At 35.8% G+C, this 19927-nt stretch overlaps 1 protein-coding gene across 3 annotated transcripts in view; it reads left to right on the top strand.

The window, feature by feature from the left end:
- The window catches only part of ATRNL1 (attractin like 1), a 919082-nt gene that overhangs the window by 646662 nt on the left and 252493 nt on the right, over nucleotides 1-19927 (top strand). For all 3 annotated transcript variants that reach the window (XR_012381651.1, XM_025881114.2, XM_073904148.1), the window contains exon 27: nucleotides 12394-12501. Coding sequence is in view for 2 of the 3 variants with exons in the window: in XM_025881114.2 (XP_025736899.1) it covers nucleotides 12394-12501 (108 nt within the window). In the remaining variant the exon portion in view is untranslated. The remainder of the gene's footprint in view (nucleotides 1-12393; nucleotides 12502-19927) is intronic.

The following is a 19927-nucleotide window of genomic DNA, read 5'->3' as shown; positions in this document are numbered from 1 at the left end:
CTATGTTGAATAGCAGTGGTGAGAGTGGACATCCCTGCCGTGTTCCTAACCTTAGGGGGAAAGCTCTCAGTTTTTCCCCATTGAGAATGATGTTTGCTGTGGGTTTTTCATAGATGGCTTTTATGATATTGAGGTATGGACCTCTATCCCTACACTCTGAAGCATTTTAATCAAGAAAGTTGCTGTACTTTGTCAAATGCTTTTTCTGCATCTATTGAGAGGATCATATGGTTCTTGTTCTTCTTTTATTAATGTATTGTATCACATTGATTGATTTGCGGATATTGAACCAACCTTGCAGCCCAGGAATAAATCCCAGTTGGTCGTGGTGAATAATCCTTTTAATGTACTGTTGGATCCTATTGCCTAGTATTTTGGTGAGAATTTTTCCATCCATGTTCATCAGAGATATTGGTCTGTAATTCTCCTTTTTGATGGGGTCTTTGTCTGGTTTTGGTATCAAAGTAATGGTGGCTTCATAAAACAAGTTTGGAAGTTTTCCTTCCATTTCTATTTTTTGGAACAGTTTCAGAAGAATAGGTATTAATTATTCTTTAAATGTTTGGTAGAATTTCCTGGGAAGCCATCTGGCCCTGGGCTCTTGTTTTTTGGGAGATTTTTGATGACTGCTTCAATTTCCTTGCTGGTTATCAGTCTGTTCAGGTTTTCTATTTCTTCCTAGTTCAGTTTTGATAGTTTATACATCTCTAGGAATGCACCCATTTCTTCCAGGTAATCTAATTTGCTGGCATATAGTTGCTCATAATATGTTCTTAGAATTTTTTGTATTTCTTTGGTGTTGATTGTGATCTCTGCTCTTTCATTCATGATTTTATTTATTTGGGTCCTTACTCTTTTCTTTCTGATAAGTCTGTCGAGGGGTTTATCAATCTTATTAATTCTTTCAAAGAACCAGATCCTAGTTTTGTTGATCTGTTCTACTGTTCTTTTGGTTTCTATTTCATTGATTTCTATTCCAATCTTTACTATTTCTCTTCTCCTGATGGATTTAGGCTTTATTAGCTGTTCTTTCTCCAGCTCCTTTAGTTGTAGGGTTAGGTTGTGTATTTGAGACCTTCCTTGTTTCTTGAGAAAGGCTTGTATTGCTATATACTTTCCTCTTAGGACCGCCTTTGCTGCATCCCAAAGATTATGAACTGTTGTGTTTTCATTTTCATTTGTTTCCACGAATTTTTTAACTCTTCTTTAATTTCCTGGTTGACCCATCCATTCTTTAGTAGGATGCTGTTTAGCCTCCATGTATTTGAGTTCTTTCTGACTACTCTTGTGATTGAGTTCTAGTTTAAAGCACTGTGGTCTGAAAATATGCAGGGAATGGTCCCAATTTTTTGGTACCAGTTGAGACCTGACTTGTGACCGAGGATGTGATCTATTCTGGAGAATGTTCCATGGGCACTAGAGAAGAATGTGTATTCTGTTGCTTTGGGTTGGAATGTTCTGAATATATCTGTGAAGTCCATTTGGTCCAGGGTGTTAAAGTCTTTATTTCCTTGTTGCTCTTTTGCTTAGATGATCTGCCCATTTCAGTGAGGGGTGTGTCAAAGTCCCCCCTTATTACTGTATTGTTGTTGATGTGTTTCTTTGCCTTTGTTATTAATTGGCTTCTATAAGTGGCTGCTCCCATTTTAGGGGCATAGATATTTACAATTGTTAGATCTTCTTGTTGGATAGACGCTTTAGGTAGGATATAGTTCCTCATCTCTTAATACAGTCTTTGTTTTAAAATCTAATTTGTCTGATATAAGGATTGCCACCCCAGCTTTCTTTTGATGTCCATTAGCATGGTGAGTGGTTTTCTACCCCTTCACTTTCAATGTGGGGGTGTCTTTGGGTCTAAAAGGAATCTCTTGCAGACAGCATATCGATGGGTCTTGTTTTTAATCCAATCTGATAGCCTGTGTCTTTTGATTGGGGCGTTTAGCCCATTTACATTCAGGGTAACTATTGAAAGATATGAATTTAGTGCCATTGTATTGCCTGTAAGGTGTCTGTTACTGTATATTGTCTCTGTTCCTTTTCTGGTTTATGTTGCTTTTAGGCTCTCTCTTTGCTTAGAGGACCCCTTTCAATATTTCTTGTAGGGTTCGTTTTGTGTTTGCAAATTCGTTTAGTTTTTGTTTGTCCTGGAAGCTTTTTATCTCTCCATTTCCAATGACAGCCTAGCTGGATATAGTATTCTTGGCTGCATATTTTTCTCGTTTAGTGCTCTGAAGATATCATGCCAGTCCTTTCTGGCCTGCCAGGCCTCTGTGGATAGGTCTGTTGCCAATCTAATGTTTCTCTCATTGTAGGTTACAGACCTCTTGTCCCGAGCTGCTTTCAGGATTTTCTCTTTGTCTCTGAGACGTGTAAGTTTTACTATTAGATGTTGGGGTGTTGACCTCTTTTTATTGATTTTGAGGGTTGTTCTCTGTGCCTCCTGGATTTTGATGCCTGTTTCCTTCCCCAAATTAGGGAATTCTCTGCTATAATTTGCTCCAATATACCTTCTGCCCCCCTCTCTCTTTCTTCTTCTTCTGGGATCCCAATTATTCTAATATTGTTTTGTTTTATGGTATCACTTATCTCTCGAAGTCTGCCATCTACATCCAGTAGTTGTTTATCTCTCTTTTTCTCAGCTTCTTTATTCTCCATCATTTGGTCTTCTATATCTTCTATATCACTAATTCTCTTTTCTGTCTTATTTATCCTAACAGTTAGAGCTTCCATTTTGATTGCACCTCATTAATAGACTTTTTGATTTCAACTTGGTTAGATTTTAGTTCTTTTATTTCTCCAGAAAGCGTTTCTCTAGTATCTTCTATGCTTTTTTCAAGCCCAACTAGTATCTTTATAATCGTCATTCTGAACTATAGTTCCAAAATCTTACTAATGTCCATATTGATTAGGTCCCTGGCAATCGGTACTGCCTCTTGTTCTTTTTTTGAGGTGATTTTTTCCGTCTTGTCATATTGTCCAGAGGAGAATAGATGAATGAGAGAACAAAATGCTAAAAGGGTAACAAGGACCCCAGAGAAATATACACTAAACAAATCAGAAGAGACCTGAAACAAGAGGAAAATAAAGAAAAAATAAAAAAAAATATGATCAAATATGATCAGGCTGGTTTATAGATCAGTACCACACACTAGATTTTGGGTGTATTTTGGTCTGTTAGAATAAACTGCCTCCCAAAATTTTAAAGAAAGAAAAACTTATATATGTACAGAAATAAGTGTAAATATCATGAAGGGATGGAATATGACTGTAAAGATGAAAATTATAAAAGATATTATAAAAGGAATTGATAAGATAAGAAGTTGGTTGAAAAAAGAAAGAAGAGAAGTTTTAAAAAAAAGGGGGAGATAATGTGATCAAGCAGGAGACTAGAATAAAGACATACACTCAAGATTTAGGGTATATTTTGGTCTGTTAGAAGAAACTGTATCCAAAAATTTTAAAGGGAGAACAACTTATATATATTTACCAAAAACAAGGTTAACTACAATGAAGTGATGGAAGATGACTCTAAAAGTGAAAAATAAAAAAGATTTTTAAAAAAAGGGATTGATAAGATGTAGGTTGAAAAGGGGAAAAAGAAAAATTAAAAAAAATAATAAAAGAAAACTAAAAAAATTAACTTTGAAAGACTAAAGAATCATGGGGAAAAAAGCCATGAATTCTGTGTGCTTTATTCCCCTAGAGCTGGAGGTCTGCCATTCTCATGGATCAGTAAACTTGGTCTTGGCTGGCAGTTCTTGCTGGCAGTTCTTTTGGGGGAGGGCCCTGTTGCCGTGGTTCCCAAATGTCTTTGCTGGAGGCAGAATTGCCCCGCCCTTGTCGGTCGGGCTAAGTAATCTGCTTGGGTTTGCTCTCAGGAGCTTTTGTTCCTGCAGGCTTTCCCTACAACTTTGGAGGACAAGAGTGAAAATGGCAGCCTCCCAATCTCCGCTCTGGAGGAGCCGAGAACTCGCGGCCCCACTCCTCAGTGAGCCCCCAGAGAAAAGCAGTCAATTACTTCTGTCTCCTCAGTCTCTGGCCACACTCCGTGCTCACCCAGCAGGTGACCAAGCATTTCTATCTCTGGCACATGACCCCGTTTGGAGTCTCCAAACCCAGCAGATTCCTGTGGTGTGCTCCCGCGCTGCTCCTCCTGGGGGAGGAAGAGGAGTCTCCCCGGATCTGCTGCTTGTTGGGTCCCTGCTGGAAGAGCAGTGGCCCGACTGTGCCCCGATTATGGTTTATGGCAACCCTGAGCTGAGAGCCCACTCCTCGGCTCCGTCTTTGTAGGCAGCTTCCCTGGTCTGATACCTGGGAGCTCTGCCACACTCAGACACCTCTAGTCTTTCTGTGACCCTGAGGGTCCTGAGACCACACTGTCCCAGCGATGGTTCCACCCCCTGCTTAGCCACTGGAGCGACGTCCCTCAGCAGAAGAGACTTCTAAAAGTTCTGATTTTGTGCTCCGCTGGTCTGTCACTTGCCGGTAGCGGCCAATGGAGGCCCCCTCTCCCGCCGTCTATCCTCCCGAATATCGCCTTGGATTCAGTTCTCCGAACGTCCTACCTTCCAGAAGGTGGTCGCTTTTCTGTTCAGAGAGTTGCTGCCATTCTTTTCTTTGATCTCCTGTTGAGTTTGTAGGTGTTCAGAATGGTTTGATCCCTATGCAGCTGAATTCCTGAGACCAGACAGAATTTAGGTCTCCTACACCTCTGCCATCTTGCCCCTCCCCCCATGTCATGCTTCATTTTTCATTGGTGAATTAAATAAAATATGTCGCTCACTATAAGATAAAAAGAAATATATGAAGGCATATCATCTGCATTATCAAAGTGTTGCATGGAAAATTGACTGTTACTATTAAGATACAAATGATTTTCTTTTGAAAAAGTGTTCACAAGATGAAATTCTTTATTCATGTAGTCAACAGCCACACACAGTTGATGAAAACCAGGAATTGGCTATGCTGGAACAAGTTAGTATTTCACTTAGACTACAGAGAAATGATGAAGCTACCAATTCTATCCTAACTTACTAACTTAACTAACTTACTAACTTCTATCCTAACTTATTTAACTTAAATGTTAAAAGAAATGTTAGCAAATATTAGCAATTTCTGGAGTCAATGTGATAATTGGATAGAAATATTATTTCAGTTTTCTTTGTTTTCTCCACAGCAACACCAGCTTGATCTTTCTAAACAGAATGGTTCTCCCAAGGTCTATCCAATGATACAAAGCTTAACTGATTTGATGAGCAACCTTGTGGGTGCTTTAAGATACAGCTTTTATAGCAAGAAAAAAAATCAAATTTTGGTAAAGGTCTAACCCTTTTAGGTTAAACCTACTTTCCATGCAGACTTACAGTGATTGATATATAGAGACTGTTGTCAGGTGCTCTTTCCATTTTCTTGGCTTCAAACTTCAACTGGGAAGAATTGTGCCATGTAAGAAGTACAGTTTTGGCTCCCATGATGTTAAATTAAGAATGCATAATCGTGAATACATAAGGATAAGGAAGATCTGTCATACTGTCTTTTCTTTGACATTGCCTAAATTAACCTAAACAAAGACAGTCCATACTTAAATGCCCCTACTTGTAAAAGTGAGATATATTTTCTTTAACTCCTGTTAGTAGAGAGCTTTGAAGAACTTATTATATGCGAATGATGGTGATACTATCAGACCATACAGTTTGGGCCACTCTGCTCCTGATAATATGGACAATTTTTAGAGCTCCATGAGAATTATACTACATGGAAGCTATAAGCTATCTAAAATTAGTATGTAAGGGGGCACCTGGGTGGCTCAGTCAGTTAAGCGTCTGATTCTTGATTTCAGTGCAGGTCATGATCCCAGGGTTGTGAGATCAAGCCCCGCATCGGGCTCTGTGCTGGGTGCGGAGCCTGCTTAAGATTCTTTCTCTCTGCCCTTCCCCCCTCAAAAAACAAAATAAAATAAAGTAAAATATAGTAAGTATGTAAGGCTGATATGGAGACAAAATCATGCAGTCTAGAATATAGATGATATTGCACAAAGAACCTCATAAACACCAAAGTTTAAGAACCACTAAGCTAGATGAAGAAATAAAAGGAAACTTTAGAAATAGATGTTTGAGCTTTTGAACCCATTCTGCTTTTAAGAAATATATCAAAGTTCTTATCTAACAAATAGGGATGTGCAGAGAATTCTAAAGTAGTCTTGCTTGCTTTCATTATTCTGTTTTATTTTTAAGCATTAATATATGTTGAAAGATATGTCTGTTGAAAGAATTTAAGAAAATAGTGGAGTTACATTCTGGTTCTGGATGAGGGGCAATTAGCTTCTAAAGAAAGTAGTAAGTTAAATTATTGAATCCATTGAAACTGCAAAGAAAAACTTTTTTGAAGAAAAGTGTCATCTATTAGTGCATAGATTTTCTGGTACTCATCTATGTATTGTTTGGAGGTCTATTGTCTACAGTTTGAAGAATTTGTGGCCTAGAGGATCTCTAAGTTCCTTTTCAGGTCTAAGAATCTATGAAAACTATGCCTTAGTCATACCAATTATATGCACAGTGTTATCAAAATGGCAACAAAGACCTTTATTTGCTGGCATTATTTAATCCTTATCTTGGCCTTTTATGTATGAGTTTTAGCTGTAATTTAAGTGTGAGTTATGACATATTTACTCTGAATTATCATATGTATAATTTTATACATATTCACATATACACTTTCATGCAGAGATCGACATGCATATATATAAACATGTGCATATTTATAAGCCAATATAACCTATTAGCATTGTAGAGGAAATATTGAACTTTATATTTGGGAACACTCAGAAACATTTTCCATTTTTGTTCTCTTCTTCCTCTGTCTGGTCACAAGTTTGATGATAGTAAAGGTAGGTTTTATTTTTGTCACCTTATTACTCAAACATCCCTGTGTACCTGAACAATCTACCTGAAAAATCTGCCATGGCCACTTGACAACTGAAGACATTTTGCCTAAAATAATGAAGAAAATCTGAGTAAACTTAAGGTTTAGTGGGATCCTCTGACTGATGAAATCCCTTCTGGATGGTCACTGAAGTTTATTTTGCAAGTTAATACAAATTTGCAAAAATACCAATTCAAAAATCACTGGAAGTGAACACTTTCAGTAAACTAGGTGCATACGTGTTAAGAAGCCCTTAGAAAATTTTTATTTTTAAATAAACAACTATTTCAAGAGTAACAGAGTCCCAATAGGTTAAAGATCGCAGAAGCCTAGAGAAAAGTAATTAAAGTAATCTGAACAAAGATGTTATGCCCGGCCACTCCGAAAAAATGCTAATATAAGTTTCAAACCAGAAGACTGGGAAGCCAAAGATTCCCGGCATTCTGAATAAGAGCTTGAGACTCGTGTCTTGCAAATTCAGTTTGATAAAATGCTAGAATATCATACTTTCCTAATTTCAGGATACGAAAAATTAGTTGCCACTTCTTTTAACTTTCTTGCACCATTCTAATACCAAAAGAACAAAATTGATTGTTCACTTCTATTGCTCTATGTTAACTGTGTTTGTGTCAATAACAGAAGTACTCTTTTTCATGAAATGTTGCTTAATCTCTAATTCAAACACTTTGTTCATTTTAGTATGTAAGTTCAAGAGTGATGACTAAATCATTTTGATTGTTCCTTTTATGCCTTTTCAAAATCTTAGGAATGTAATGCTATTAAAAATACGAATGCATTATGATGAATTTGTGGCAGTTTTTTTTTCATAATTTTTGCAGTATTGCAATAAGGTTAATGAAAAGCAACATGAAACCTGACATTGATTTGTTGGGTCCACAAAATTGTCCCATTCTAAAAAAATAAATATCTGTTTACTTTAGAGGATGAAACTTCTAGAATATCAGGGGACACATACTTTTAAAGGCTTAATCTTAATTAAAATTAGTTTTATCATAACATGCCTTCACTCACATTTGGATGATACAGATTTTTATATTTTAAGTCCCTCATTAATTGTTCATTCATCAAATACTACTGACTACCAACTAGCACTGTAGGTAATAAACAACAAATAAAAATAGATTTTTTTCCTTAAGGAAGATTTTCAGAAAAGCCTAAAGATATAAAGAGATAGTACTATACTAATTAGTAAATAATTCATAGGTGAGATGATCACTTCAAACTTGAGGTGGAGTAGAAGGACCTTTGGAAGTGGGGGGGAAGGATGGATAGGACCTAGATATAGGAGGAAGGAGACATGAAGACAATTGGGGACAGTTAGTTACTGTTCTTTTCTGTGTATGTGTGTTTAAAGATTATTATCCTAAAATCTATTAGAGAGTTGTATGCTTTTTTGCTGGAAAGGTGGTTAGTATGAACTTTGAAGAATGATACAGTATCTGAAGTAGTAGTATTGAGTGGAAAAATCATCATATATACATTTGCTAGCGTCAGTGATTATTCCTGGTTGCCATATTTAAACCAGGATTTTCATATTATTTTTAATTTCACGGTTTGTTTTGTAAGACATTTTGAATAATAAAATAGTTTATTATAGACACCAAACATGACACTAAGAACATCTCTTTAATTTTTAAATTTTCTTCACAACAGTGTTTATGGCAGCATGATTATAATCTATTGTGTTATGGTCAATTTGTTCTTTTGGCTTTATCTTTATGCTGAATAATTGGCAATAACAGATTAGTAATAAAACAGATCATCTGTTTTATGGCTTCTTATTGCTGTACAAAATGTTAAACTTCATTTTATATAAAAATCACAATCACAAAATTAATTAAATTTCAAAAGTTCTTAAGAAAGTACTTTATATTTCCCCCTAATTTGTAGGTTGAGGTTTTATCATTCTTAGTCACAAAGAGCAGAAAGCATTTCCAAGTCTAATTTCATTTTACCACAATCATGACATCTTCCAACCATCTCATAAATTTGCAACATTTGTTAAAAGGGAGAGTAGTGGAGCAAAATGTGTCACTAGTGCTGAAGAAAATGGGCCTGTGGTAATTAGTGTGCCACCTTCAAAGACAAAATGAGTGCTTGAAATTTAACATAATAATTGTACCAATGAACAGTTACTGAGTGCTCACCATGTGCCAGTGTCTGTGTTGAGCTGTCCAAGGGCATTATCTCTTCAGCGCCTCATCCCTTATGATATTATTGTTATTCCCATTTTATGGAGAGAAATAATAAGTGTTAGAAAGGTCTGAGTAATTTGATTACGGTCCAAGAGTTTGTGGATGGAGTAGCTGGGATTCAAAATGAGTCCTCTGGGGTATAGGTGTAGGTATTAATATCCCAACTATATAAGTGAGAAAAATTGAGGCTTAGAGAGGTCTAAATAATTTGGTTAAGCTCAAATAGCTAATAAGTGAAAAAACTGGTCCTTTTCATTCCAGCGTCTGGCTATATTGCCTATCAGATAAACTTTGACAAAATTTAACTCGCAAGCATGTCATTTACATCTTCTTTGTTCTGACACAGAAGGGACTAAATTCAGGAAGGAATGCATACAGATGTTACCTGGGAAGAGGGGGGACAATTGGTAAGCATATGGCTGAGAGCCAGAAACTAGTAGCAAAGAGAATCTCACTTTATTCCACTTTATTATTTTAGGGCCATCATATTGAAGCAAGAGTGTTTCAGGACGTTTTCTGAGTTTCAGTCAGAATATTTGCATTAATTTTCTTTAAAGTCAGAAACTCAGTGTGTCAGCCAAAGTCCTCAAACTAGTCCTCTACTAAGTGGCCCGGAGTTAATTCGCTTGGCTAATTGCCTATTTGTATCGTTTACTGTACACTACCTTGTGCCCTAATTATTTTTACATTACCATGTCTCGTTTTACGAACTATAGTGTTATGGTCTTGGGCAAGAACAGTGTTTTTCTTCTGATTTGCAAACACTACTGTAGTAGGCATTCGATTCTTAAAAAGTGATGGAAATTCAAAGCTCAGAAGACAGATTGGAATCTTTAAAAATACCTGTGTATTTTTTTAAATGAACAAAAGTATTAGATACTCACTGATTTTTCTTTATTACAAGTGTTGGGTGTCACAATAATACATTATAGTCCAGAGAAATCTATTCTTTGTCAATTTGGAATATTTATAGACTTATATTACAATTTGTGGTATTGAGTATTCGTGAATTATATTTTGTAGACCTTTTACTTTTAGATCTAGGGAAAAGGTAAGATAAGGAAATAAAAGCTGTTCTTTTTGTGAAAAATCACAACTATAGAGAACAAACTGAGGGTTGCTGGAGGGGGAGGTGGGTGGGGGATGGGCTAAATCGGTGATGGGGCCTTTGTGATGAGCAATGGGTGTTATATGTAAGTGATGAATCACTAAATTCTACTCCTGAAACCAATACTGCACTATATGTTAACTTATTTGAATTTAAATAAAAATGTGGAAGAAAAAAAAAATCTCTTAATTATATGAGATGCCATTTGTAATTTGTGGAGAACTAGTACAAATGAAGAAAAAAAATTTTTTTTTTGAGAGAAGGAGAGAGAGGGGAGTGGAGAGGGGCAGGGGGAGAGGAGGAGAGAAAATCTTAAGCAGGCTCCACCCCTAGCATGGAGTGCAATGCTGGGCTCGATCTAACAACCCTGAGATCATGACCTGAGCCAAAATCAAGAGTCGGACGCTTAACCAACTGAGCCACCCAGGTTCCCCCAGATGAAGAAACTTTTTAATTTAAATGTTAGAAAATTGTGTTTAAACCCAAACTGGAATTTACAATTTTCTCATGGTAATTTATACATTACCATAGAAAAGGTAGTTTGTATATTTGTATGTGTGTGTCTGTGTCTATGTGTGGGTCTGTGTGTATATTTTTATCTGAAAGACAAAGAGCATTGTGTCTTCTACACTTAGTATCCCTTGGCATTTGAAGTAACATTATGTTTGCATTTTGTATAGACAAAATGTTCAGATCTATTGGCCACTCCTAAGAGAGGCACAAACAAGATTCTATTTTCTAGCAGCTGTAGTTTTAATTAATTTTGAGGTTATATTAAGTGACTAATTTGGGTAGTTTAGATCATTTACTTTTTACTTTGAATATATTTTTAGTGTGTCTTCATTGCTTCTAAATAAACATATAATTTAAGGACTTAAACTATTACTCAGTAATAATTGTATTATTTCTGTACCATCCATATTGGCATGTAAATGTTCTCTTTTTAATAATGACAAAGCAAGACCTTAAATTATATTTTAGATGCTCATTTCATGAACACTGTCACTGCTGTGTTACAAGTGTTAAAACAAAAGTGTTAAATAATAAACTGCCATCAGGTATTGGCTTTTGTTCCTTCATCATCTAAGAGCGAAATTTATGAATGATGCATCACAGCACGACATACATTTACATTCAAATACCAGTTGTTAACGTTTTAAGTTAATGCCAGTGAATCTTTAAAAATCTCTGTGAATAATGAAGCTATTCATTGTGTTCAAGGATTTTGCCTTTTTCAATGATAGGAATTTCTTCTCATTTGAAAGAGTATGTAATTGCATCACTCATCCACTTTTAATATTTAATAATAATTTTATTAGCTGTGTAGAATGAGAAGGGCAAGATTTGCAATATCTACTGCTGGTCATCAATTTTTTTCTTATCATGACTTAATGAATATTATAATTACAAGGAAAGGCAGAAATATAAATTAGGTTGGTAGTTGGCTGGGACTTGCTAGTTTATTGCTTTTAGCTTGGGCAAAGCCCAGAGTAGGCACAAGGAAAAAGAAACAAATATCTGGGGGTGCTGTAGAAGCCCTGGCACAAAATTTTTGCAACTTACTAATCATTCTTCATTTAAAATAATGAACACAGGCAGTTTGAATCAAGTTGCAAACACTGTCAGTAACAACTCCTGCTGTTTCCACAGCAGTTGACGGGATCTTGACGACTTCCAAAACTTAGTCTTGGCAGGTGTATTTTTCTTTAATCTTTATCAATGCATTTTGAGACTTTTTATTATCTTTTCTTTAACGCGTTTACTGGTATTAGCTTTCAGCTGCAACAAAAGCTGCATTACTTTGAGTGGGAACACTTGGCATTAACCATTGTCATAGTAGCGCCTTTTACTGAAGTAGCACCTCCCACCTTAGGTTTTCAAGATGCTTTTGAGGACATTTCGTTAGGTCTGTGGGATTGAGGTCAGGGGAAAAGTTCTTTGCAGGTACCATGCGTTCAAAGCCTCTGTGGATTTATGACCCAGGCCATGGGGAAAAAACAGTTTTCATTTTAGTGATCTAGCCATAGATATGTGTTTCCGGTGATTCCTAAGTTTTGAGTACCCTTTGTTCAAAATGGAACCAGATCTTGATGAATTTCATGTGTTTTTTAAACTTATTTTAAACAGATCATTTTTAACCCCCTCCAGCAACTGCTTCGAGAACGACAGCAGATGGCCAGCCGTCCGTTTGCTTCTGTGGATGTTGCACTGGAAGTAGGAGCTGAACAAACAGAGTTTCTGCGAGGGCCATTAGAGGTAGGAACTGTGGTGCCAAAAGGGGACCACTGTGATTTGCATATTTATATTGCTTTTCTAATCTGCATCTGCTTGTGCAGCCAAATACAGTCTGATTATGTGGAGTTGACAAGATTCAGCTACATATGTGATGCCACTTCCAAGGCACATAGTTTTAATAGTGTGACATGAGCTGTAACAAAAGCCACTGGAGAATCTGTTAGTCGAGGCAAGAGTGACAGACTGCTCACCTGGCAGCCTGCAGCTGACAGATAGGAGCTGAAGGAATTTAAGAAACAGGTATGATGGAAAAAACAAAGCACCTATATTTAGTCCTTGGAGTGCCCAACACTTTTAGTTAACAATTAACTTTTATCTTTATTAACGAAGTTGACTATAACAGATGGGTGGAGATGAGTTGCATTGTTCATTTTTGAATGTTGAGAATTATAGAATATTGTGAATATTTTTATTTGTGGTAATGGATATATTAGTATATTTTATTGCACATGCAGAAATAGAGTATGGCAAAGGAGAAATCATTATATGCAAGTAAATGTGGTAATGGATTTCTGAAATAACGCCTGGAATGGTGTCTGAAAATAATAACCCACAGAGAGGAAAAATCCACAGATTGTGATTAATAACTAATCAAAGCATTTTGAGGCATATTAATTTAGTTGTATGCTTATTATTTTTTATTTCTATTTCATGATGGTAAGACGTTTAAGTAGGAAGATTAAGAAACACTGCAGAGTTGAAAATTGTTTTCCCTTTTTAAAAAAATGCCCTTATGTGACTAATTTCATGTTGCTATTTTCAAATCTTGCTTTTCTTCAAGGAAAGCAAGGAATATAAAAATAGACTCCTCCGAAAACCTAGGTACAAATAGAATTGATTCTGTCTCTAGCATTTTGGTTATTTTGGAAAAAACATTAAACAACTGAATCAGGCTTTGTGGATGCTATCTATCCAAAGAGCCAGTTTTTAAAGGACATTTCTCTGAATCTTTGTGTACTTGAATTTTTACTATTCTAGATCACAGGTTGCCATGGAAGCTTAGAACATTAGGAAATTTTATGTATATCTTCCATTACTTGGGGAGAAATTAGAAGACAGAATGATTAAATGGAGGTTACAGGAAGTGCTCTGATTTCATGTTGGCCGTTTGCCTCACATCACTTTAGTACAAAATCTTTAACAAATAGGAAACCTGCAGTATTTGAATCCAACTTCTTTTTCTCCTCATCTGTTAAAATCATCAAACACTGCAAAAACACAAGTCACAGGAGAGAAATGAATGTAAACGATGCATACATAGTCCACAGGGGAAAGGGACCAATCAAAGAACTAGAAAACTCACAAACGTAAGGAGCAAATGTAACTCACACACATATGCACCTCCACAGTATGTCAGTTGCTGCTTACTAGTGTTCAAGAATGTATTGTTAGGTGTGTGTGTTCCTAATCATTCCATTTCTTTGTTTTATTTCTTCCAAATTTTATTTCCTTCTTTATCATTGTCATTTTTTTAACATTAAATTTTATTTTGTAGAGTTTAAAGATTTCTACCTCTACTTATTTTTGTTCATGTTTACCTACTAGTCCTTTATGCCTTTGCTTCCGACTTCTCTGTATCCTTTTGTTTTCTACCTATCCCTTGTAGAAATGACTATTCACTTTATTTTCCTATTCGATAGTCTGTCTTTTGATTAATTGCCTGAAGCTATCTACACTGACAATAATTACTGTGCGCCCAAGGATTATTTTAGCTACTCCATTGTGTGTGCAGGTGTGTGTGTGTGTGTGTGTGTGTGTGTGTTGTTCTTGTTGTTACTACCCTTCTTTTTGGTTCTTTTTCCCTGTTTCTCTTGGATAAATTGATTTCCTTCTATTTAAACAGTGTTACATATTCTATTTCTGTTTCTTATGGTTACCCATTACTTACCAAGATTCATAGTGATGGTTATTTTCTCTATCACTTTCTAAAAGCTTATTAATACACATTCCTACCCTGCCTGTCTCAAACAAAATTAATATTTTAGTATGCTCTCAACTCCCTCTGTTCCTCCTACCCTACGTAAATACTGCTTGGAAATTTTAATCCAGATATTATGGGTGTACTTTTTTATTATGGCATATTTAAGTAACAATGAACTATCTTTACCCTTCTTTACTCTTTATATCTAGTTGCTTAATCATGCATTTCTTTCATTTTTCACTATAGTAAATCCTCCAAGCTACTTTTCAAAGAGAAATTTTATGTGGCATGCTCTTTGAGACCTCAAATGCCTATGAATATGTTTCTTTTGTCCTCACATGTAATAACAGTTTAATTAGATATAAAATTCAAAGTTTTCTTCAAAACTTCAAAGGTTTTAATTACTCCCTTGTCTCAAGTCTGATGTCAGTTTTATTCTTTGTCCTTTGTAAATGATCTCCATTTCTGTTTTATAATCTTTCAGAATGTTCTCATTTCTCAATGTTCTTAAATTTCTCTCTGATATGTATACATTATCTCATATTTGGCACTCTGTACCCCCTTTAAATATGCAGCCCTATAACTTTGTATAATTCTGGATAATCTTTGGTTACTATTTCTTTTAATATTTCTTACTGTATTCTGTCTTGGAATTCCCATTAAATACTCTTGATACTTCTTCTATCATCTATATTTCTTAACTTGTCTCTCGTTATTTGTACTCTTTCATCTCTTCCTGATGTGTCTGGGAACATTCCTCAACCTGCCTTTCCAGTGTACTGATTTTTTCTTAGAGTGTATCCTTTCTGTTATTTAACCTATTCACTGACTTCATATCAACAGTGATATATTTTGTTTTCAATAGCTGCAATTGTTTTCATAAATGCTTGCGGGTGCTTCATGTTTCAAATACCCTCCCTGTTCTTTCTGAAGCCATTCATATTTAATTTAAATACTGTTATGGGCTTTCCTTTATATTTGACTTCCTCTGGTATAGATCATTCCATTTTTCTACTTCTTTCATGGTGCTTACACTCTTCAGAGGTCTCTTTTCTTTTTTTCTATGTACACCTATTTTATTTTAGTTACTAAGATCCACTTAAGAAGAGGGATAAAACCTTAGCTCTTAATTGTACTCTTTCAAGCAATTTAGTGGTTGGGGATGAGGAACCTGCCTGTAGTGTATAATCTGGGTTCAGTCACCACTGCTCATTTGTCATGGATGTCCCTTTCACTAGCAAAAACTTTAAAGTACTTCCTTTCGAAGTACTTTTTTCCTATCAGATGGTAGCCTCTCTCTGATGCAATTGGAGGTCCGCAGTTGAGGTGGGGAGAAGTGAATGCTTAGGGGTTGTTTAGGCCCCCCATACATCTGTGGCTCTGGGATTCCACACCCCAGCTGAGCTCTAAGTTACTGTGTCATTAGTTTGTAGCCTTGGCCCGACACTGGGCTGTTTCTGCTGCATTTCCTCCCCCAGCAGGTGGGGTAGGCATCACCCATCCAGACAGTGGATGGCCTCTGGCCCTCTCCTAACGCAGGCCGCCATTTACTTCCTATAAGAGACCTAACCACTTTCTATCTTTCCAACTGTTTCTTCGAGATTTTGTATGAATTGCTGAGTGTGTTCTGACAATCAGCAACATTCTTATATTGTATCGCTATGTTTGAACTCAGGGGAGTAGATAAATAACTCATTTTGGTTTATCATTTGTTGGCTGCAGGACCATGTGTGCAAGTGCTTTGTATGCTTTAAAGCCTTCTATTAATGTTGGTGGTCTTGTTATTTTTCTCATTTTATTGCTTAGTTATATAAGTAATTGGGATGCCTCTATTTCTTTTGTACCACTTGTTTTTAGTGAAACATCAAAGAAGAAAAACATCTACCTGCATACTTTCCTTTAGCAAGCCCTTTTTATCTGAAAATCAAGTTCTACTTATTAATGTATAGTATTATGGGGTTTTTTGGGAATCAGCTTTAAGAAAATGTACCATACAATTCACCCAATTAAACTGTACAGCTTCGTGGGTTTTAGTACATACAGAGTTGTGTAACCATCACCAAAATCAATCTTAGAACATTTCCATCATCCCCAAGACAAACCCCATACCGCCTAGCAGTTACTTCCCCTCTGTCCCCTAGCGCTCTTCCTCAGCCCTAGGTATTAATCTACTTTTTGTCTTTATAGATTTCCCTAATCTATGTTTTCTTTTCATTTCATGTAAATGGACTCATACAGTATGTGCCTTTTCGGACTAGCTTCTTTCCCATAGCATAATATTTTTAAGCTTCATTCATGTGTGGCATGTGATCAGTACGTCTTTCCTTCTTATTGCCAAATACTATTCTATTGTATGGATAGAGCACATTTTGTTTATACATTTATCAGTTGATAGATAACTGGGTTGTTTCCACATTTTAGATATTCTGAAAAATGCTATTATGAATGTTTGTGTACAAGTGTCATTTCTTGGCCTTGTAATTAAGAACGAAAACACTGGGTCATATGGTAATTTTTTTATTATTTATTGAAAAGGAATTTCTTTCCCCATTGAATGATCTTGGGACCTTTGTAGAAAATCAATTGACCATAGATGTAGGGATTTATTTCTGGACACTCAATACTATTCCATTATTTGATAGGTCTGTCATATGACAGTACCACACTGGCTTGATTATTGTAGCTTTGTAGTAAGTTTTGGAATTGGAAAATATGAGTCTTCCAACTTTGTTCTTTTTGAAGATTGTTTTTCGTTCTTCTGGGTCTCTTGAATTTCCACATTAATTTTAGGATAAGTTTGTCAATTGCTACAATGAAGCCCACTAGTATTTCAATAGGGTATTGAATCTGTAGATCAATTTGGGGGAATATGTAATATTTTAACATTTACTTTATTAAGGTAGCAATTTCATTAATTGAGTACCTTCATGCTTCATGCCTAAAATCCTAAATTCATTAATAGATTTCATCCCTCTTGGTAAATGATTATGATTTCTGATATTTGAAATTCCCTATAGCTACATATGTCTAACCATTTCAAATAGATCTGCAACATGGATTAAAAAAAAATACAAGCTGAAAACATTCAGTAGATTGTTTTTAGAGCTTAAATTGTTTATTTCTTCCTGTAAAATTAAACATCAGAAGTAAATCTGAGCAGCTGCTAGTATCTTCCTTTGACATACTTTAGAAAAGAAGAGCAGTAGAAGTAGAATGTTTAAAATTTTATTTTCTTTTCTCCTTTGCTAAGCATTTTGTGATAATTACTATTAAGTGGGAGTTATCTATCTGAACTGTATACACATACATACACATATATATGTGAGATTTGTTTTCCATTTTTACAGTACTGGAAACTGGTCCAAATCTCTCTTTTTTTATATACATAACAGTACAATGTGGCTTATTGATTTGCTTACACAGTGAATTCTGAAGCTTAGGCTCTGGAATCACATTAAGGATTTTATTTAAACCTAAAAATCAAAGTAATTTTAAAGTTCCTCTGCTGGGTTTTTCTTAAAATTCGGTGTTTAACTTCAACACAAAGCCATAGGTTAGCTGGCTATTACTGTTCTGTAAATATTTTTTGAGTGTTCATAATGTAGTAAGTTAAGAAATGGATTTCTTTTAAATTAAATTTGACTCATGTGCCACTGAGTTCCACATCTGTACAGTCAGGGGAAAACGTAAGGTACAATATGAAATAATTACTTTTGATACATCTACAGTTAATTGTGTGCTACTAAACACCAAGTTGCCTATTCTATGAAGTAGATGTGTTCCTGAAAATTTTTTACATATATATGAATTACATTTTTTAACCAGTGAGGAGTGTTGAAACTTTATAGGACCTATGTGTAAAGCCCTAGGTATAAAACCATTTGTGACTGAAAAAATATATATGTAGTATGAATAATCACGCTCTAAATTTTCTGTTAGCAATTATAAATCATTATATTTTGTTATAGTGACAAAATAAAATACATTATTAAAATTTAATAAATACACTTAGAATGTGAATTTATATACAAACACAATGTATTAGTTGGTTTTAAACTTATCTTAAAAAGAGGATTATTTTTACAGTAATAGTGTGGCCTATAGTATATGTGTGTCATTTTTCTTTCCCCCAGCAACAACATGAAAATTTATGGTAATTGTTCAGTGGATTTTTATGGAATACTTCCTATATGTCAGGCATTGTTCTCAGTACTTGAGAAACATCAGAGAATAAAACAAACTCAATCTTCATGTTTATAGTATAGCAGGGGAAAGGAAATTATTTAATATGTTAGGAGGTGGTAAGTGCAATGGAAAAAGGAAAAATAAAACAAGATAAGGATTTTGGGAATGCTTTGTTGGAAGTGGAGGAGAGCGTGAAGTATTGAACAGGGTGGCAGTCAGGGTGACCTCATTTAGAAGGTGAGATTTGTGTAAGTCTTGAAAGAGGTGAAGGAGGTAAGCAGGCAGGAGAATTCCCAGGGAAAAAAGTGTTCCAGCCTAAAGGAATAGCTGGAGCAGAAGCCCTAAGGTGGGGCATTCCTATCAAGTTCATGGAACAGGAAGCATGGGGTGGGAGTAGGCAGATGATAGATAATAGGGCTTCCTAGACCTTTGTGAAGACTTTGACATTCAATTCTGAGTGAAGAGAAGGGCCAATTACAGGGTTTTACTGGAGGACTGACATAATTTGATGGTTTTTAAAAGGATCATTCTGCCTTTTGGGTTGAGAATAGTTTGAAGAGAAATGTTTTCATATAGTTCTCTGAGAAATAGACACCGTGAAGAAGAATTTGTTCATCTGGGATTGAAGAATATGCTGGTAGCAAAGTAGAGCCATGAAAAAAGAAATGGAAGGCCACCAATACCACCAACACTTAATCTCCTTGGGAATCACACATCAGACTATGGACACCTGAGGCAATAGGGCCAGAGTATTTATTCCCCAGCTCCTTTCAGTTACTGGTTGAGGGCTACTTCCTAACAGGCCAGAGAAAGCCCTCAGGCAAAGAAATGCAGACTCTAGCGTTGGCAGTCAGCAGGAAAACTGACATGGTAACTGAGGGATATTGGAAATCAACCTATACTCCCCGCTATTGGGAGAGAATAGAAGGAGAAAGACTTGTTAGCAGACTACTGTAAGAATTCAGGTCACAGATAACAGTGGCAAGACCAGCTGAAGTGATAGGAAATGATCACATTCTGGACTATATTTTTAAGGTTCCTATGAGTATAATATTCTCATTTTGAAAGTTTTTCCAGTGACATTGTTTGTAAAGTCTAAATAGAAAGATTTTAAAAAAGTGATTTTTCAGTTCTACTTCAAGATGGAAATGTGGAAAGATCCTGAACTAACCTCCTCCCACAGACACACTGAATCTACAGCTATATATGGAACAACTTCCTCTAAAAAAACCCCTAAAAACTGGTGGAGCAACCCCTTCACATCAAGTAAATGAGAGGGAT

The sequence above is a fragment of the Callorhinus ursinus genome, unplaced genomic scaffold, assembly GCF_003265705.2.
Source record: "Callorhinus ursinus isolate GAN/ISIS: 27379988/994484 unplaced genomic scaffold, GSC_fseal_2.0 scaffold20, whole genome shotgun sequence".
In the NCBI taxonomy this organism is placed as follows: domain Eukaryota; kingdom Metazoa; phylum Chordata; class Mammalia; order Carnivora; family Otariidae; genus Callorhinus; species Callorhinus ursinus.
The sequence above is the reverse complement of the archived record's forward strand: the minus strand, read 5'-3'. Positions and strand labels throughout refer to the sequence as shown.